We start from the raw sequence: 21,024 nt of genomic DNA, 5'->3' as shown, positions 1-21,024 counted from the left end.
TCTTAAGCACGGTGATGGGCTTCCGCATTTGTCAGTCACCCAGTTGACCCCCCCCCAAACTGAAACTTTCAGTAACCTGAAGGGGAATTTGGGGTGAAGATCTCATCATTCTGGGTAGTCTTCCTGGTCAAGTTTCATGAAGCAATACAGACTGTGATTTCCTTCCTGACAGCCCAATATCCTAAAGTTACATCAACAGCGAAATTACATATTCTTTTAAATGGGATGTGNAAAAAAATAGTATCGCTCGGGGAACTCAAAGCGAAAGGACTATTTAGCGCTGCCTGTCGTTTCGATGAAAGTTCCTTACCAAGGTCATGCATCCACCCCTGCCAAAAGAGGTGGGAGTTGTTTTTTTTTTAATCACCATCACATCAACTCCTGGCGTGCGATTTTAACAGAGGGTAAAGTTTTTAAACTGCAACCCACAATGCGGTCTTATGAAATTTCGCTTCGGGCTTTGGAAAAGAACACCAATAACGCCGTCGTCAAGTTTAAATTAAAGCCTATTAAAAAAAAGTAGGGTGGGGTGGGGGGGAGGTGTGTTGTACCAAAAAAAAACACGGTTCGTTATAAATTTAGATTAAGAACGGCGTAAGATGTTACCCAACAAGTGTAAAAAAAAATCAAACCTGTATTACAGTAACAAGCAACAGTGAGGCGTGACTGGGCATTATCAATACATTTACTGCTTGTGTGCATATACTATATGCAATATATACACTATATATATATATACACACACACACACACACTTTGCAATCAAAAGAAAACTAAAGCAGGAGGGATGGGATCGCACCAGAGAGGCGAGGAGAGAGAGACGAGGCCCACATGACAAGACAGGCGTGTGTTCGAACCCCAACCCCAGTCTGTGATATATATATATATATAATATATATATATGTGTGTGTGTGTGTATGTGAGAGATAAGTGTGTAATATTAACTCTTGTCTCTCTCTCTCTCTCTCCCGCCCGCGGTGTGTACAGGACCGGTGCACACGGCGGTGGTTGGCGCCCGGGGAGGCGGCGCGAGGCACCGGGGCGGCGCGGTGCGGTGCGGCCTGTGTCGGGGGAGAGCCTGTGCGTGTGGCCTCGGGTTTTCCTCCCTCACTCCCTCCCTCCCTCTCTCCCTCCCTGACTTACTACGGCATGGTGTGTGGGCCGCCGCTCTCTAACGGTCGCCGGGGGCTGTTAGCATGTTGCGGCGGGGGCGGCGGTCTGGTCTGGTTTGGTTTATTCTCTCTCTCCCTCTCCCTCTCTCTCTCTCTCTCCCTCTTTGTGTGTGTGCGGTTTTCTTCAACTCCGGGGAAATCGTGTCGGAGGGGTTTTTTCTTTAAAAAAATTGTTTTGTTTTCCCCTCTTCTTCTTCCTCTTCTTCTTCTTCTTCTTCTTCCTGCTGCTTCCTTCCTTCCTCTCCGTCGTCGTCGTCGTCTTCTTGGCTTCCTTTTCCTTCTGCTTCCTCCTCCTTTCTGTCCCCTTTTCTTCGGTTATAACAATGCATCCGAGCCCAACATGGCGGCCGCCGCACAACAAACAAACCCGCCGCAGCCAGCGCCAGCCGGCTCCCTCCCTCCCTCCCCGCCCCTGCGTCCTCACGCACGGCACGCACGCACGCAGGGCACGCACGCACGGCACGCTCGCCACGCTCCACTCCCGCCCGCCCGCCCGCCCCTGCGTCCTCACGTCCAACGCCCTCACGCACGCCAGACAGCAACGCGCGCTCCTCTCGCCTCTCCACTCCACTCCACTCGCCCAACGTCCTCGCGTCACGCACTCACGTCACGTCACGCACGTCACGCTCCTCTCCCTCCCCCACCCACCCCTGCGTCCTCACGTCCAACGTCCCCACGCACGCCAGACAGCAACGCGCGCTCCTCTCTCCTCTCCACTCCACTCGCCCAATGTTCTCACGTCACGCACGTCACGTCACGCACGTCACGCTCCTCTCCATTCCCCCGCCCCTCCCCCACTCACCATCCTCACGCCCTGCGTCCTCGGGTCCACGAGCCTCCGCCTCTGCCCCTGTCTGTTTGGTTGGCCCTCCTGGCGGGCGGGGGGCCGGGCGGGCGGGGACCTGGCGAGCGGGCGGGCGGGCGGGGGGCCGACGCGCGCGGACAACCCCAACCCCCGGCTTCGCGGTCTCCGAACCCAACCGAGAATCCCCCACCTCCCACCGGGACGCGTGGAAATCCCCGGTGCGCGGGTTGGGGGTAACCGGTCTGAAAGCGCACAGCGTGCCGTTGATAGCGCCGCCTGGCAAGCTTTCCCGCCAGGACCACCCTGCCCTTGAGGGCTTTCGGCTGCCGGGTTAACAGGAGCGGAGCGGGAGGATTCCCTGCCCTTCCAGGTTCCCCCCCCCCCCCCCCCCTCCCCGATGAGCCGGGCTGAGCTGTGCCGTCTTCAGCCGTGCCCTCTCTCCGCGCACACGGAAAAAACTCGCACGCGGCCGTCATGCGTAACAAGAGTGTTGGGGGTTGGAGGAGGAGGTTATCACATGGCTCTTTTCCCTCTATGTGGTTCCCTCCACCACACTCCGGGCACACTCACTCTGACTTACACAGGACACGCAGGAGTCCTGTAGCTCAGTGGTTAAGAGCGCTCGCCTTGCAAGCGAGAGGCCTGGATTCGATTCCCAGCAGAGGACGAAACCTTGGGCAAGTTTCCTTACTCCACACAGAGCCTAATAATAATCCCTCAAGAAACAAACAACAATAAAATCGGTCGCTTCAATCTACAACTGTTTGTGGGACACTGCTGAGTGCAGTTGGTATTTCGCCCACAAACTGCAGAGTCAATTCACTTTACAGAATATTCTGTGAAGCGCTTTGAGACATCTAGACGTGAAAAGAGCCATATCAAATGCTAGGATTATTATTATTATGTTAATTATTTATAGTTATCCTTACATTTCGTATTGTACTGCAGGTCAGACTGGCAAGTGGAGGCACGCTCACCTCGGAGTCACAAGTTGTGGGTTCAAATCCCACGTCAGTCTTGAAAGATCCAATGCAGCACTGAAGGTGTGATGTCAAAAATGCCATCCTTCAGATGAGATGTTAAACCAAGGTCCTGTCTGCTTGTTCAGGTGGATGTTAAAGATCCCATGGAGGTATTAGAAAAGAGAATGGAGTTTCTCTCTCCTGGTGTCCTGGCCAACAAACCCCCAAGTGAAATTGGTCACTCACCAATGGCTTTGTTGGACATTGTTGTGCGCAACCGGCTGCCGCGTTTCCCCCAGAAAATTCACAGTATAACCTGTGAAGTGCTTTGAGACATCTCGACATGAAAGGCGCAATATCAAATGCAAGGATTATTATTCTTATAATTTCAAATCCCTTCACAGGATATTCTCCAAAGTGTCTGTAATTTTTGTAGGCAAACCAGGCCAATTTACATACACCCACGTCCCACAAATAGTCATGAAGTGAATCTTGAGGTGGAGGGGGGGAAGGGAAATTATTGACCAGGGCACAGGGAGAAACCTCTCTTTTTCAAATATTGCCATGAGATCTTCAATGTCCACTTGAACAGGCGCAGACAGGACCTTGGTTTAATATCTCATCTGAATAGGGTTTCCAACCCTCCAACGATGTCAAGGAATTAAAGATTGAGCTGGACAATGCTGGGAGAAACCCGGGAGCACAATCACAGGAAATTCTCATGGTGAATATTGAACGGTGAATTGAATGTTTCCTTATTCCACATGCCCGGTTACCCACCATTAAGTCAGAACCCTGTTGTCGATTGGCGGATTACTTTCCGAGGGTAATAATCCCTTCAAAATATTGAAATAAATAAAATAACAATAATTAGGTCACTCAACCCACGACTGCTATGTGCAATTGGCTACCTTGTCTCACCAACAAAATATAGTCAATTCACTTTACAGTATATTCACAGGATATACCATAAAGGGAATTGACTGCATATTTTATGGGCGAGATCGTCACAGGACATACTATAAAGTGGTTGAATGGATATTTTGTGGGCAAAACTCGGCAGCCAATTGCACACAGTAGTGTCCAACAAACAGTCGTGGATTGAGTGACCTAATTATTGTTATTATTATTTGTATTTATTTTTTCAAAGGGGTTATTACCCCTGGAGAAACAATCCCCAATTGACTACTAACCGGATTCTTACTTATTGCTAAGTAAACAGTGGCGATTGGAGTAAGAAAACTTGTCCAACATTTCGCTCTGCCCGGAATCAAACCCAGGTCCTCTCGCTTGCGAGGCGAGTGCTCCAACCACTCTGCTACAGCACATACCATTATTAGTGATGTGTCCTCATTATTGAATTGGGTGCTTTGGTTGTCGTCCATGGAGAGAAACACACTGAAATAGTGGCCACTAGTACAGTGAGTTACACATCATTACCGAGGCGCCTTACATGGTGACGTTCAACCAGACTGAAGTAAAACATAAAGTCAGTCCTTAGCTCTATAAGAGTACAGACAAATAGATGCTACTTTATTGGAATGCGTGATAACCAAGATTTGCTTTAAATTGCAAGCACTAATTACATTTGCGCTGCACAGCTTATTAATAATAGTTTAATGAAAAATATATTCTACAGTTTTGAACGGGCTCTTTATTGGGAAGTTGCCTCAACTGCTTCTTTAATCCTCTTCATTCAATTTGTGGATTGTTCTTGAGCAGATACTCAGCCTTTGGAGAGGAAAAAATACAATCTATCATCAGTACAATAATTGAAATTCCACCAACTTTTAGTCTTTCAAGTCATTTTTGCCTGAACATTGGAGCGACACTCATGTACACACACACACAAACTCTGAACAAGAAACTTCAGATACAATTTAAGTTATTAAATTGAGTCTTAATTTGAAAGACAGTTTTCCAGGTTTATTGTTTTAAAAAGACCTCAGTTTAACATCTCATCCGAACAACGGCACCTTTGACAATGCAACATGTACCCCCAGTGGAGCGTTAACTTAAGACTATGTGAACTCAAGGCTCTTACTCTAACGTGTCTTTGTATCCCCTTACCAGAAAGTCTACAGGATCCTCGGGCCTGATTTTGCAGCACTCGATTAATCCCTGTGTGAGGGTTGGCATGACGTTCTGCATCAGGTAATTCCGGAGAGGGATCGAATGAGCTTCAAGGAACTCGTGTTCCTCTCTCTTTACATCTTCCAAGCGCTTGTTCTGCAATGAGTAACATAGAGAACCCATCATTCCCATTCTCTCTCTCAAACACACACACACTCTCACTCTCTCTGAACAAAAAACCCTAAACACAAACTTTAAACAGTAACGCTTTCTGAGCCAGGCAGGTACCACAGTATTCCAGGACATTGCTGATGACGCACAGCACAGCCTGGTTCATGGCAGGGCCTGGAAGGGCAGACCAGTCACCAGGGGCAGGGAATTCTGACACTCAGTTCCTGTTAACCCTACAAGCCAAAACCCTCCGTGTGGGTATCTGACACATGAGGAAACCCATCACCATACTTAATATCCAAACCAAATATGTATCCCACCTACATATGGAAATTTCAGTGACAGATTGTTGGAATGGAATGCACACTCTCTCCCTGAAGGGACGCATACTGCTTACCTAATTCTGGAAATTATTAGGCGCAGATTGGCAAGAGCCAAGACTTGGAGACCCCAAAGCATGGGTTGGGGTAACTGCTGGAGTTTAACCAGCTAAAACCTGCATAGCTTGCCATTGATAGGTGCAAGTTGGCAATATCACTCAAACCAGTCAGCACGAGGGGGGGTGGTACCTGCTTTGTGCAAACTGTTCAGAATCCTGTGGGCATCGGGTCGGTTGATCAGTCAGTCAATAGTCAGTCGGGCAGGGAATCTCCCCACTAAGCTCCTGTTAACCCTGGAAGCCAAAGCCCTCAGGGGTAGGGTGGTCCTGGCTGGACGAGCAACAAGCAGTGGGAAAACTTGCCAGACAGCGCTATCAAGGGCAAGCTAAGTGGTTTTAATAAAAATAATCTTTGTATTTGATACAGCGTCTTATCACATCTTTGAGATGTCTCAAAGCGCTTCACAGAAAATACTGTAAAGTGAATTGACTGTATATCCCAAGCTGTGAAAGAAAAATATATATATTATATATAATTTACAGTAACCTCAGCTGTCTTTACATGGACTATGGTGATGTGGAGGAAGAATCAAAGGACACTTGGGTTTGGATGCCGTGTATCAGCCTTGTTTGGGATCTTTAAATATAATCACTTCAGAGCAATCATTTGCCAGTTGCTGACAGGTTGATACTCCCTCTCGTCAGCAGGTTCAGCCTGGTTCTCCACTATCGTTGGGGTGGGCCAGGTGTTTTAACTGGTTAGACTCCAGCTGCTGGTGACTCACCCATTCCTCCCAACGCGCTAACTTTTCCGCGGATTCCTCTGCCTCCCTGCGTTCCCGCTCGGCCCGTTCCGTGACCTCCTTGAGGAGCTGCTCCTTGGCCTGTTTACGCTCGATCTCCGCCAGCTCCTCGGGGGTGGGGCCGTAGTTCCTGGTCTTGCCGACCAGGCTGGTGATTTTCTCCACCAGTGCCGTGTTGGAAGGGTCAGTGTCCTTGGTGATGTCTGGGAAGAGGGAGACAATGACAATGCTGTGTTATTGTCAGACCCCCGTTATAACATGGTGGGCTATAGGGGGTGGAGATGTTGGTGGAGGTCCATAGAATTAGACCCTGTGTTTAAGGGGCTACATTATATGCCGTTGACAACACCAAACTACTCTGCTATTCAAGCAGGAAGCCGGCAACAACAACCACAAATTGCATTTATATAGGGTCTTTCATGTTGGGAGTACATCAAGCTGTGGGCTTGAGTCAAGATTGGTGGAGGGCAAGAGGGAGATGGGGGGGAAGATGACCGAAAGCGTGGGAAGTGCACTGGCCTGCACCACATCCCCCCGCCCTGCTTGCTCCACCATCCACTGGAACTCCATCCTGGAGCACCTCTGCTTTGCCCCCTCCCTTGCCTCCTTGAAGGCCCATCTCAAGACCTTCGTATTGAACCCACAACCTGGAGGTGGTAGCCCAACCGACCACAAGATGACCGTTGTGACAGCGCAAGATGCAAAGATCTTGCTGGGTCCGAGCAGCAAGTCAGTCAGTTTGCGGGTGCAGTATCTAATCCACTTACTTACTTACCAATGTGCACGGGATGAACCTCGATCTCCTCAAAAAAATTAAGCAGCGTCTCGTCCTCTGTGTTGGTGTCCCTGTACTTCGCCAGATGCCTCAGGAATTTCTCTTGTGTGTAATGAGTCCCTGCAACCTCGCTCTCTGCCAGGTTCATGATACGGTTCTTCAAGAAATCGTCGCTGGCATCCAAGGCAAAGATGTGCTCTGCGGTGAGAGATTTATTTAGTTTGGTCTCACCTGGCGGCACACCACAGGAAGTGATGTCAGGTCTGGATGAGTAGCCATACTCTTTGGCTTCCGTCAACGTCTTCCCTCCTGCGCGTCTCAACTCCTCAACCTCCCGGGTCTCTCCCTCAGACTTACCGAACCCATGCGCAACATAGGCGTCAGGTTTGTTCCCCAACTTTCCTTTCTATCCACATCCATTCCCTGACCAGGACCCACTTTTTTCCTCCTCTGTCCCAATGCCCACTTCCGACTGTACCTCACATCCAAAGCAGCCCTCGACCACGCTTTCAACACTTCCCTGCTAGACTATTCTAACATCCTCCGCGCTGATCTCCCCAGCTTCACTACACAAAATTCAATTATTTAAAAACTCCGCCGCCCGGATTCCCATCCGCACAAAACTCCGTACCCCAATCACACCAGTTCTTGCCAGGCTCCGCTGGTTCCCAATTACTGAACAGATCGATTTCAGGATCCTCTCACTCATTTGCAAATCCCTTCCTGCCCTCGCACCTCCCTACCTATCTGTTCTGCTTAACCCCTCTCCACCACCCGCTGCCTCCGCTCGGCTGGTTCCGGCCTCCTGTTTGTCCCTCGTCCCCTCCACTCCGCCATCAATGCCCATGCCTTCAGCTGCTACGCCCCGAAACTCTTGAGTTTTCTTCCTCTATCCCTCCGCCTCGCCCCCTCCTTCCCAATCTTCAAATCCCACCTAAAGATTGTAATTGACAAGACGTTTTTGATTGTGCTTACAGTCACCTCCCACATCCCTCTCCCCGGCCCATTGTCAGACTCTGCCATTGTGAGGAGCTCCGGGAAGCTACCATATAAATCCAAGTTGTTGTTGTTGTCAGCTGTGATCTGATTGACCCCAAAGTTGGTCATTTTGGGTTCCTTCTCTCTCTCAGTGTCCTGGCTGACAATTCCCTCAAATAAAATGTGGGCACTCCCTCCATGGCTGTTTGTGGGACATTGCTGTGCACAACTGGCTACCGCGTTTCCCACCAAATTACACAGTAACTACACTTTACAGTATATTCTGTGAAGCACTTTGAGATGCCTCAACGATGTGATAAGGCGCTATATCAAATGTAAGGATTATTATTTATTATTATTCCCTGTACTGGTGTAATGGAGTAATTTTGCACTGCTTTTAGGCCTTCTTCCTCCAAATCAATCTCGTTTGAAAAAATACTTCCTTTTTTCAAACCCTGTAGGTCCCTGTTCTACTAGTCACTCTGTTGTCCTAATTTTGAACATACTGTAGGCGGTAACCCTTGTTACCATATACAGTGTGTAATTCCTGAAGGTTTAATTTAAAAGCATGTGGCCCTATGTTCAAGCCTCCTTATGATAATTTTTAAGCCTTTTGATGCTTCCAATTCCAATTTGATGCTTGAAAAGAAAAAATCTGCAAGACTATAGGGAAAGAGCAGGGCAGTGAGAGGGATTGGGAAGCTCTTTCAAAGAGCAGGCACAGGTACGATGGGCCGAATGGCCTCCTGTGGGCTGTAGGACCCTGTGAATTCGGAATGTCACCCCGTTACTATGTTACTATGCAAGAAACCATTGGACGTTGCGTATTGTGGTGAGAGAACAAAGTATGATTGGTATTAAACAGGGCAACGACAAAGCGCAAAGCCACAGCGGGAACCATTCTTACCGGGAGTGATGGACTTGTCAAAGTGCACTATATTGGTTAGAATGTCCGTTGCCTCGTCGTCATATTCAGCTGCAGTGAGAATAGAAACTCGTCAGGGTTTTGTAATAATGACGGCAAGGTTTCAAGAGCTTTGTTCCACCATAGCATCGACTGCAGGTGAGTCCGAGAGCTCCGAGATTTTGCTTTCAATTTTGGGTTTGAACCCACAAACATCTTGCCAAGGAACGAAAGCCCTTAAATTCAGAATTAAATCAGAAGTTGGCCCTTTTTCAAGGACCGTGGATTCAGATTTGAACTTAAGTCAGATCGGGAACTCGCTGCGATGATCAGGAACAATTGCATTTCAATCACACGGTGTTATAACGGGGAGAGGGGGTTGGGGGGGTGGGGGAGTTTGTAACACCCTGTAACATGGCTTGCGAGAAATCATGCAAAGTAGAGAGTGAGAGAGAGCACTCACTGCCAAAGAGATCCTTGGTTTGTAGGTAACTCTTTGGAAACCCGTCCAGGATGAAGCCTTGGTTCTGACACTGCATCGATTTCAGCTTCTCCTTCATGAACCTGATGACAAAATGATCGTCCAGGCGACCTACAACAACAACAAGTTACATTTACTCAGCGCCTTTCACGTCGGGAGGCGTGGGACAGTCAAGGTTTTGGACCCGAGCTGGGGGTTGGGATCAAGAAGGGTGAAGGGCAGGGAGGGTGGGGATAGGAGGGTGATTGAGGGCGCGGTCGAAGAGTAAGGTTTTGAGATGTGCCTTGAAGGAGCCAAGGGAGGGAGGAAGGTGAAGGGACTGTTGGATGGAGTTCCAAAAAGTGGGGGCAGAGAGGCTGAAGGCCCAACCGTCGATGGTGGGGCGGGCAGGGCTGGGGTCGGAGCCTGCTGAGCGGAAGGAGAGGAAGATTGGTATGGCAGAGAGAGCATTATTTCTGCTAGAAGCCACTCAAGGAAGGATATGCCAGACAAGATGACTAAACACCCGTTCTACCACCACTCCATCAACAATAACAAATTGGGAAAAGCAATTTCTCCTGTTGGGACTCAGCGCCCACATTTTTCTGGGGCCTCTCACACTACCTTCAGACTGCTCCATGTTCTCTCTGATTTGGTCCAGAAGCTCCTGGGCTTCTTTGGAAGTGATTTCTTCCTCCTCCTCCTCCTCTTCCTCGGTATCGACCCGACCGATCTTTTCCTCCTGCAACAAGAAGATCCGGGTTACAAGCAGATTGTAAAGGGGGAAGCATTGTGTTTCCAGAACAAAAGCTGCAGCTTTTCGCTCTGTTGCTGCAATGTTTGTAGACTAAGGGGGCAGCCATGTTTGTAGACCAAGGGGGCAGCCATGTTTGTAGACCAAGGGGGCGGCCATATTTGTAGACCAAAGTGGTGTCAATGTTTTTAGACCAAGGGGACGTCCATGTTTGTAGACCAAGGGGGCGGCCATGTTTGTAGACCAAGGGGGCGGCCATGTTTGTAGACCAAGGGGGCGGCCATGTTTGTAGACCAAGGGGGCGGCCATGTTTGTAGACCAAGGGAGCGGCCATGTTTGTAGGCACGTGTCTGTAACCTGCAATGCTTCTGGTGTAGCAATAAATAATATTAATAATAATAACCATAACCCTTGCATTTGGCATAGCACCTTTCCCATCAGGTGGACATCCCAAAGCGCTTGACAGTATACAGTGTATATAGTGACACCTCAAACCTACCAGTTTCCTTACGGATTCCAAAATGACGTCCTTTATTTTAATGTGGTGAAGCTTGAAATGTTTGGACAGCTTCTCCGCCATTGCGGTCTTCCCCACACCCGGGGGTCCCACAATAGCGATCTTCAGTGGCTGTGAAACACAAAAACAACAACACATTACATTATATGGCGCCTTTCACATCGAGAGGAAGTTTCAAGCTGCTGGAAAGTTATACCTTGGAGAGAGTTCTAACAAGACGTTGGTCAGTTGGTGCCTTTATGTGTTAAATATTTTACATATTAAATATTATTAAATATCATTTTCATTTCACCCGCAAAATACAGTCAATCCACTATATATTCCATTATATTTTGAGAAGCGCTTTGAGAAGTCTAAACATTGTGATAAGACGCTATATCAACTGCAAGTATTATTATTATGACTCTGACTTAATTTAAGGCCGGCGTCAGATTGTATGCTTTTGGCAAATGAATATTTAACATTTATTTTGAGTCATGAGTATTTTAATTTGGTATCAAAAACCAGGTACTGGTTTTGCCCTCCCGACTTGAACCTACCCCATCCCCAACTCTAGTCACTGGGAGATTAGGTATAAAATACTGACTCCGTGCTAAATAGTGTCATGGCCTGGACTCAACAACCTTCTTCTCTCGTATGTGCATCACGTTTTCTCATACGTTGATACCTGGTCTGTTTGTTCACCCCTGCCGGCAAGGGAGAACCCATGGTGCTGTTTTGGACGAAGAGTGAAGATACCTGATACCTCACACACAAGTTCACACACACACACATACACTCACACACACTGATCGGCCGGGTGTCTGACACGTGGGGAAACCCATCACTGTGCTTAAGAGTCTCCAAAACCAAACTGAGAATTCCATACATCCCACCTATACATGGAAACCCCAGAGATAGATTGTTGGAATGGAATGCACACTCTCTCTCTCCCTGGAGGGACACATCCTGCTTAATCTAATCCCAGAAAGTAGTAGGCACAGTTTGTCAAGAGCCAAGGCTCGAGGGACCCCAGAGTTGGGTTGGGGGTATGTAGGGATTCTTGATAAGGCAATCTGCATCCCAACAATCCTCCACGAGATATATTTTCTTCCAACTTTGGCTACTATTTCCTTCTGGCTGAGAATCCTCCGAAAGGATGGGAGCATGTAGAAGATTCAAAATTCATACGATTTTAGGGCAAATCTGGGCACTGGAGTCAACAGCAGTGAGGGTGAGAGGGGGTGAGAGGGGAGGGAGTGGAGGTGGTGGGAAGATAATAATAATAATAATCCTTGCATTTGGTATAGCGCTTTTCATGTCGGGAGGACGTCCCAAAGCGCTTCACAGAACACACTGTAAAGTGAATTGACTGTATATTTGTGGGCGAACGCGGCAGCCAATTGCGCACAGCAATGTCCCACAAACAGTCGTGGATTGAAAATGACCAATTTATTATTGTTTTTGGTTTTGGAGGGATTATTATTAGGCTCTGTGTGGAGTAAGGAAACTTGTCCAAGGTTTCGCCCTGACCCCCCGGGGATTGATCTCAGGTCTCTCGCTTGCAAAGCGAATGCTCTAACCACTGAGCTACAGGTTGACCGAAGATGCAGTCTAAAAGGAAGGTTTTGAGATGGGCTTTGAAGGAGGCAATTCCGGGATGGCGTTCCAGAGGATGGGGGCAGAAAAAAAGGGTGTATGTACGTACATATAAAAACCTCAACAAAACGGCTGATGATAGAGAAATTAAAGATTTCTTCTTACCAGGAGCCCTCGAGATTCCTTGAATTCCTGGATCATCTTCTGCATGTTGTCCACCAGGCCGTTCTCAGCCTCCCAGCGGATGTTAAAATTCTCTTTGATGTAGAAAGCCTCCAGAGGCAGGTTGATCAGTAAATGATCGATATTCGATTGCTGTCGAAAAACACAAAACGAGAAAAGCAAGCTGACAGTTATATATCGGGAGGACATCGGAAATCACTTTATATAGCGCTTCTGTTCGGAGACTAATCTAAAAGAATTAATTGCTATCAACATCTCCATTATTGTAGTTTGGGACTACCAGGATGATAGAACTAAATGGATCTTAGTCTTTTCTTGTCCAACAATTCCTATGTTTCTGTACAGTTGGCTGGGAATCCAAGATGACTAAGAGGGAAGGTGGCCGAAAGCGCGGTCGAAGAGATTAGCTCTTGAAAATAACACCAATACATTGCATTTATATAGTGCCTTTCAGGTCGGGAGGACGTCCCGAGATGCTGGACAATCAAGGGTTTGCACCCGAGCCGCGGCTGGAATCAAGAGGGTGTGGGGGACAAGGAGGGTGGGGGGGTGGGCAGATGACTAAAGGCGCAAGTCGAAAAGGAAGGTCTTGAGATGGGCCTTCAAGGAAACGTGGGAGGGGATAAGGCGAAAGACGTGTACTCACTTGCAAGTCTTTATTAAGCAAAGCGTTTTCCTCTGGAACCATCTCCACCTTGCCCGACCCAAGTTTACTGATTGCCTGTAAAAGGGAAGAAATATTATTTACATGGTCCTCCCAGAGCAAGAGCACAGCTTCGCATACACCACAACCACCACCATCAACAACGTGAGTTTATATAGCGCCATGTGGAGTCCTGTAGTTTAGTGGTTGGAGCACTCGCCTTGCAAGAGAGAGGACCCGGGTTAGAGGACAGTAACATCTTGTGTCTTAAAGTAAAATCTTAAAAAGTTACCTTGATTATGCTTTGCAGTGAATTTTTTGAATCGTCGACAGCGATCAGGTAGTGAATCTTGGGTTTCTGATCTGCTACATTCTGCAAAACTCTGCGAATAAAAGCAAAATAAAGGTCTCACCTTGGCTCAGTCGCTTGCACTCTCACCCCCTGCTGTTAAGATCAATAATAATGCTTATTAATAATAATAATGCAACGCCTTCTCACGTCATTAAGATGTCTCAAAGCGCTTCACAGAATATACTGTAAAGTGGAGTGACTGTGTATTTTGTGGGTGAAACACAGCATTATTATTAGTATAGTATTATTACTGTTATTACTACCGATCTCTATACTATGATAGTATTAATTCATACTGTACATTATTAATAATAATTAGATTGTACTATATATAATTTAATTATTACTATTATTGCTATCCATCTCTATATCATTATATTGCTAATTAATCCTGTACATTAATATATTATTATTAATAATAATTTAACTGTCTATGTATAATCAAATGATTATTATTACTATTATTGCTATTCATCTTGTTGTTTGTGGGACAGTTACCGCCATAACAACATTCACTTTCATCTCCAATCAGTGATGTTCAGTGAAGGGCATTTTCTCGGGGCGGTTACTTTAGAGGAATGGAGCTGCGTGATTGTAAGTTGCCGTTGCTGGTGCTCTGAGCCGACAGGAAAGCTCTCACACTTACGCAGCCAAGTCCCTGATGTGAATGCACGGAACTATGTTTAACCCGTCTCCAAAGTAGGGAACGGCTGGAACGTCCCCGAGCCAAGCCATCTGCAGACACACAGAAACCAGTCAGTCCCGTTGGGTCAGAAACAAATGCAATACAATTGACCTGATACTCCACTGCGCCTTTCACATCCCAAGGCCAAAGCTTGATGCCTCTGGCTGGGCACCAGAGCGAAGAGTGGGGAAAAGACGACCGAAAGCGCGGGAAAGAGGCACGTTTCGTGGTGTGTCTTGAAAGAGGCGAGAGAGGGAAGGAGGGAGGGAGGGATCAAACGAGCAAGGATGGAAGGGACCGAGCGAGAAAGGGAGGGAGGGAGGAATAGAGGAATGGAGAGAGTGAGGGAGGGAGGAATGAGGGAGGGAGTCTGTCCCCACAGCTCTCACTGAGTTTAAGATTTTTTCACAATTCTGGATGACTGTGTGTGTGCGGGTGGTCAGGTCAGAGGCTAACCTCTGTCTGGGATGTTGCGAGGCAGATCTTGAAAGAGGGGAGAGAGAGAGGGAGGGAGAGAAGGAGGGAAGGAGAGAGGGAGCGATAGAGGGAGCAAGTCGGAGGGACCTGGGAATGGAGTTCCCAGGGAAGCCTTTGATTGAGAGTGGGAACGACTCTGTATTCTGTGACTGGGACACAGTTACAACAACAACAAATGACAATTACACAGCGCCTTTCACTTTGGGAGAACTTCCTAAGGCGATGGACAACCAGAGATTTGCACCGAGCTGGGGGTTGGGAGCAGCAGGGGTGGAGGAGGACCGAAGGTACAGTCGAATAGGAGGCTCTTGAGACTGGCCTTGAAGGAGGTTAAGGGAGGAAGCGAAGGGACTGTCAGATCAGGGTGGGTGTAGAGGGCCAGGAGGGTGGGGGTTACTCACAAGAACAACAACAACAAGATTACATTTGTATAGCCCTTTCACGTCGGGAGGTCTTACCTTGAAGAAGGTGTGGAACACAGTCTCTTCCATTCCGTAGTGAAGTCCAGAGGCAACGACGTACGTATTAAATTTGCGTTTCTTCTAAAATGGGCGAACAGAATCACATGACTGAATTGAAAAGCAAAATCTCCAAATACAGCCTCAGTATTTTAGAAGAGGTTTTAATCGAGGGGGAAAAGTCCTTCCGTTACTGAATACAATTACTTGCTTCTAAATACAATATCATCATTCTTCCACATGTTTCAGTTGATGGTCAGTGCACTGTAAGAAAAAAATGAGGGTAACAGAACTTTGTGGACAACCTGTACACTGAATCTCCTGTTGGATACCCTTTAAGAAAATAAGGACCAATTAAATAGGACCAACGAAAGGGATCCGGAGGTAGAAACGTAGGGAGAACTGGCTGAAGGGTTTTTGGTTGGATTGTTTGATTTGTAACTTATAAGCGAAGAATAAAAGAGTTTTCTACACATTGAGTTTTGAGAACATAACATCTCCCACTTTAACCCAGAAAGCTGTGGACACACAGGCCTGACTGTTCTGGATTTCACTACGTACAGTTTTCCCCAGTTTGATAACCAGTTTCTCAATGCTCAGGTGGTCTTTGAAGTTGGGGTGTGCTTTCCTTCTCCGATAGTCATCCTCCGTGAAGGGAACCGAAGGGTCATCCTGTGAACAGAAACAAGCTTTGCGTTCATCCACAGCTAACTAACAGAACTAATAATAAGATAGAGTGTTACAACACTGGCCTCTTAGTCAAAGTCAAAGTGATTCTTTAATTGTGTAACAGGTTTGCTGCATTGACTAGAATGTCAACAGTTGATCCTTGCTGGACAAGCAGCGGGAAAGCTATATGGTTTTAGCTGGTTAGACTCCAGCAGTTACCCCAATGCACACAACCTAATACGCTCTTGTTAACCTGCTCCTAATACTCTCTTGGGGAGAGAGAGAGAGCACATTCCATTCCAACAATCTATCTCCAGGATTTCCACGTGTAAGTGGGATGTATGGAATTCTCAGTTTGGTTCGGAGACTGTTAAAGCACGGTGATGGGTTTTGGCATGTGTCAGGCACCCGGCTGACCAAACAAAAAGACTGGAAGGTCAGCTGTCGTTGCATCAGGCAGGAAATAAACAGAACTCTTACCGCATCCAAAGGTTTGGTGTGTGACCAGGTCATGATCGTCGATAACAGGATGAACATCTTTGGGGCCTCAAACCGATCCATCTCACTGTGTAGGGCTGTGAATTGTGAAGAGAAGAGAGGTTCAGCTTTCCCTCCTCCATTATCCACAATGAGAATAATCCTCCCAATTCATCTGGGTCCGAGAGTCACCACAGACATCATTTGCTGTGTGCCACCCGTGCACATGACCTTATGACCTGGAAGTCGGCCATTGTCATCGTTGAAACGATCACCAGAAATGTCTTAGAAATAAAAGTGAACAAACAATATTATCAGTTGTAAAGTTTGTGAGTAATGAGGAGCAGAAATGAAGCGCGCCCGTCCTTTTCTTTTTGTCCCTCTTCAGATCCCACCTCAAGACTTTCTTCTTCGACCGTGCCTATGGTCAAGTCCACCTTCTACCCGGATTGGCATCAAACTGCGCCACTGTTAAACATCCGAGGCACTATCCCGTGTAACTCGAATAAATGTGAGTTGTTGTTGTTATGGCGGTCGAGGGACTGGCAATTGTTCTTTAACCGTTTCAATCATCAACAACGACAACAACTTGCATTTATATAGCACCCTTCACACGATCTCAGGGGTAGCGTCCCAGAATGCTTAAGGGAATCAAAGCTAAAGAGAGACACAGTAAGAGAGAGACAGAGAAAGAGAGAGAGACAGAGAAAAAGAGAGAGCGATAGAGACAGCGAGAGAGACTCAGAGAGATAGACAGAAAGAGAGAGAGAGATAGAGAGAGAGAAACAAGACCTGAGGCAGCCCATGAGGCCTCGTCGATCTGATCCGTGTTCTCGATGATGTTATAGATGATAATGTCACACTCCAGCAGGAATAAGAGCAGCTCCTCACGCGATACAAACTGAGGAAGATAAAATCAAAGTCACCCACAAGCACGGTTTGCTCAAGATTTAGTTCCGTCACTACGCTGTGCATTCAACCACCTGAGCTCAGCCTGCAGTGGTTACAGCATCCTATTATGCACCATAAGCGCACTTATTAAAATCCCGGTCTATGCTGGAGTTTATTGGGCTCTAAATTAGCTCTGGCCTACCCAGGGTTGTGGAGAGGGAAAACAGCCAGGCTTCCTGCATCTGATCCCTTTACGGCACCCTCTACTCTTTGTGTGCACACAGGACGCCCTCTACAACTGAGCGACACTCATTGCCAAGGCTCACATAAAATAAAAATAATCCTTGCATTTGATAGCGCCTTAGCACTTTGTGGAGACGTCTCAAAGCCCTTCACAGAGAGTAATGTAAAGTGGATTGACTGTATATTTGGTGGGCAAATCATGGCAGTCAATTACCCATAGCAGTGTCCCACTAACAGTCGTAGATTGAGTGACCAAATTTTTAAATGTTTTTTTTTGGAGGGATTATTACTCCCGGAAAGCGATCCGCCAATTGACTAACAACTGGGTTCCTACTTACTGCTCGGTCAACAGAGGCTTGTGGAGTAAGGAAACTTGACCAAGGTTTCACCCAGCCTGGTAATCGAACCCAGGACCTCTCGCTTAGAGTCGAGCGGAATAACCACTGTATGGGACTCCACGTAGGATTATTCTCATTAATTAGGGATCTCTGCCACTCAAGCTAGAGACTCAGTTGGCAATGAGGAAACTTACAGAGCAGATTTCAAAGGCGAAATCAGGACCCTTGTCATTACGGTTTTTCAGCGTTCCCACGACCTGATACGTTCCCTCCTTGCCTCGGCCCAAGGACCCGCTTAGTATCGTAGAGGTCTCCTCCTCCTCTTCCTCCTGATCGACTTCCTCCGATGACGATCCCACCACACACTGGGCCAGATACTGCAATGGGATAATAATAGATAATAATTCCTGCATTTAAAACAGCACCTCATCACATCATCGAGACGTCTCAACAACCACAACAAATTACATTTGTATAGCGCCTTTCACGACAGGAGGACATCCCAAGGTGTTGGACAGTTAGGGATTTGCACCCAAGCTGGTGGTTGGGATCAGGAGGGGTGGAGGGCGGTGAGGGTAGAGAAAGGAGAGTGACCGAAGGCACAGTCGAAGAGAAGGGTCTTGAGACTGGTCTTGAAGGAGGCAAGTGAGCTCATGTGAGATCAGCCATGATCTTACTCAATGGCAGAACAGGCTCGAGGGGCTGAAAGGCCTACTCCTATTCCTATGTGAGGGCATGGAGGAAAGTTAAACCTTTTCCTACCATGACTGAAATTATAATAATAATAATTCTTGCATTTGATATAGCACTTTTCACATTTTCTAGATGTCTTCTAGATGTCTCAAAGCACTTCACAGTGAAAGCGTGAAGTGAATTGCCTGTATATTTTTGGGCGAAACACGGCAGTCAATTGCGCACAGCAGTGTCCCACAAACAGTCAACATTATCAAAATTATCAAAGTCAAGCAAAAATTTTCCCTTGCGATGTTTTTTCAAAGCAACTGCGAAAGCATCGCCCTAATTCCTTGATCCTCCCACAACGCGCACCTTTTTCCTATCTTTAAATCCCACCCAAATACCTGCCTCGTCGACCGCACCCATGGTCACATACCCCACAGGAGGAGGCCATTTGGACATGTTGCCTGAATCGGCTGTGTGAAAAAGCAACCCATTCACTCTACCCCCCCCACCCCACCCACACACACACACACCCACACCCACACACACACACACCCTCCCCCACACACCGGCAGGGTAGCGTCCCAAAGCACTTGACAGTGGCGGAGCATGACATTGAGTTGGGGGGGGGGGGAGGAGGGAGGTGACTGTAAGCACGGCCGAAGAGTAAGGTCTACAGACGCGACCTGAAGATGGGGAAGGAGAAAGCAAGGTGTTGGGATAGAGGGAGGGCGTTCCCAGAGTTCCGGGGGCTCTGTGGCTGAAAGCCACCGATGGTGGAGCCCGCGGCGGGCAGGAGGGACAAGGGCAGGAAGCCGGAGCCGGTCGAGTGGAAGCAGCGGGTCGTGGGTTGGCGAAGTAAGCAAGTCGGAGAGATGCGGAGGTGCCAGGGCTTGAAGGGATTTGAAGGCCAGTGAGAGGAAGACCTGGAGTAAGAGGCATTTCTCCCAATTCCCTCAGAAGCGGTTCTGACCCCCCAACCGCCGTGTCCCAGAGATTCCCACCTCCTAACACGGTGCGACCCTAACGGTTCGTGCACACGGTTCGTGCAGGGCAGACACGGACCTTCCCCACATATTTGCCCACGAAGGTGTCCAGTTGGTTGAGGAAGATGCGTTTGCTGCGGACTATCTCTTTCTGACCATCGTCAGGTTCCTCCATTGCTGCCCGTCGCTAAGGTAAACACCAGCTGCTCCCGTTGCTAAGGAGGGGCCTTCGCACCCGACACATCAGGTCAGGCATCAGCTCGGCCACCTCGACCGACAGCAGCAGGCGGGAGGCGGGGTCCAGGCAAACGTCACACGAACACGACAATTGTTTAGGAATCGCATCTTTATTCCCCACACAAACACACACACACACACACACACAAAAAAACCCAGAGACGAAGACAACAGCTCTCGTTGGTTTTTTTTTGTGAAAATTGTGGGCAGAGAATCAGGCGGATCTGGAGGGACAGGCGGGGGCCTGAAGTGCGCGGTGCTTGATGGGAAATGTAGTCAATCTATGACCACACACTACTGGAGTCACACATTGGTGCCCCCCCCCTCCCCCCTCCCCCCCAGTTAATAATAATAATATATTAAATCTGTTGAATAGGATTTCAGGAACAGGAATATCCCATTCAGGCCCTCAAACTTGCTCTGCCACGGCTGATCTGTACCTCGATTCCGATTACCCGCCTTTCCCCCAAATCATTTAAAGAATTAAATCAAATTAAGGAGAAACCACAGTCGTTCGTTCAACTGATGAACTTTCACCATCCAAAAGGCCCTCCACCCCCTCCTGACCCCAACCCCCAGCTCGGGTCCAAAAACCCGATTGTCCGGCGCCCTGGGACGTCTTTCCGATGTGAAGGGCGCTATACAACTGTCATTCGCGGTTGGATATTATTTCCATCGTGAAAATCAGTCAAAGCAGATTTTAATCGGTTGAGAGGCAGTCCCGGGTCAGCCGTTGGGCATTAAACAGGTGTCCAGTACTTCCCAGTATTAATAATCCTTGCATTTGATACAGTGCCTTTCGCATCGGGGCAGTCGCAAAGTGCTTCTTCGTGGGATATTATAATAATAATCCTTTCATTTAATATAGAGCCTTATCACGTCGTTGAGACTGTGCTTCTCAGAAGTGAAGTGACCGTGTTTTGCGAGCCAACGTGGCAGCCAGTTTGCGTACAGTGACCCAGAAACCCCACTGGAATGATGGACCATCTTCATAACTGAGAGCAGGCGAGGAGGTGGGAATGGGCAGCCATGTGTCTGGTAAATAATAATAAAGAACTCTGCAAGTTAGTAAGCAAACAAGCAAGCGAGTAATAAATAAATCAAGTGCCCAACATGAGTTTGGCAATATTTTATTTACAAGTTCTTCTTGGTAAGTAAGGGGGCGTTTTTTTTCCCGCCTGGTTTCTGTAAAACAAATGTTCCCTCTCGTAACTGCTTTGCAATAACGCTGGAATTAATCCTCGCATTTGACACAGCGTCTCCAACATCGAGACATCCTCAAAGTGCTTCACAGAGACTGCGTATTTGTAGACAAATGGCACAAATTAGCTCCTGCACCCGTCCACAACACCAATGTCTCTGGAGGATGTGTTGGC

At 47.7% G+C, this 21,024-nt stretch overlaps 2 protein-coding genes across 4 annotated transcripts in view; both read right to left on the bottom strand.

Annotated features, from left to right (window-relative positions):
• LOC103186786 (poly(A) polymerase type 3) overlaps window positions 1-1,377 on the bottom strand; it is a 36,212-nt gene extending 34,835 nt beyond the window's left edge. For all 3 annotated transcript variants that reach the window (XM_007906013.2, XM_007906014.2, XM_007906015.2), the window contains exon 1: window positions 1,144-1,377. In XM_007906013.2, the coding sequence (XP_007904204.2) occupies window positions 1,144-1,151 (8 nt within the window). In that variant the 5' untranslated portion in view covers window positions 1,152-1,377. The remainder of the gene's footprint in view (window positions 1-1,143) is intronic.
• Window positions 1,378-4,451: 3,074 nt separating this feature from the next.
• ak7b (adenylate kinase 7b) lies at window positions 4,452-19,615 on the bottom strand. Its single transcript, XM_007906016.2, has 18 exons — window positions 19,491-19,615; window positions 17,942-18,124; window positions 17,068-17,176; window positions 16,279-16,373; window positions 15,691-15,801; window positions 15,130-15,213; window positions 14,156-14,244; window positions 13,450-13,540; window positions 13,161-13,235; window positions 12,497-12,646; window positions 10,736-10,864; window positions 10,107-10,224; window positions 9,486-9,614; window positions 9,026-9,094; window positions 7,141-7,338; window positions 6,348-6,568; window positions 5,010-5,168; window positions 4,452-4,670 (listed from the first exon to the last, which is right to left on the bottom strand). The coding sequence occupies exons 1-18, from the start codon at window positions 19,584-19,586 to the stop codon at window positions 4,632-4,634; spliced, it is 2,145 nt and encodes a 714-aa protein (XP_007904207.1). The 5' UTR covers window positions 19,587-19,615; the 3' UTR covers window positions 4,452-4,631.
• Between the last annotated feature and the right edge of the window lie 1,409 nt (window positions 19,616-21,024).

Source organism: Callorhinchus milii, unplaced genomic scaffold (genome assembly GCF_018977255.1).
Source record: "Callorhinchus milii isolate IMCB2004 unplaced genomic scaffold, IMCB_Cmil_1.0 Scaffold9, whole genome shotgun sequence".
Classification (NCBI taxonomy): domain Eukaryota; kingdom Metazoa; phylum Chordata; class Chondrichthyes; order Chimaeriformes; family Callorhinchidae; genus Callorhinchus; species Callorhinchus milii.
The sequence above is the reverse complement of the archived record's forward strand: the minus strand, read 5'-3'. Positions and strand labels throughout refer to the sequence as shown.

Coding starts and splice junctions, on each gene's coding strand:
- ak7b (XM_007906016.2), bottom strand. CDS start 19,586: ATGGAGGAACCTGACGATGGTCAGAAAGAGATAGTCCGCAGCAAACGC. Junction 10,225..10,735: donor TGGAATCCGTAAGGAAACTG/GTAGGTTTGAGG, acceptor TTCTTGTTGCAG/GAGGAAAAGATCGGTCGGGT. Junction 7,339..9,025: donor TGACAAGTCCATCACTCCCG/GTAAGAATGGTT, acceptor CTCTCACCGCAG/AGCACATCTTTGCCTTGGAT.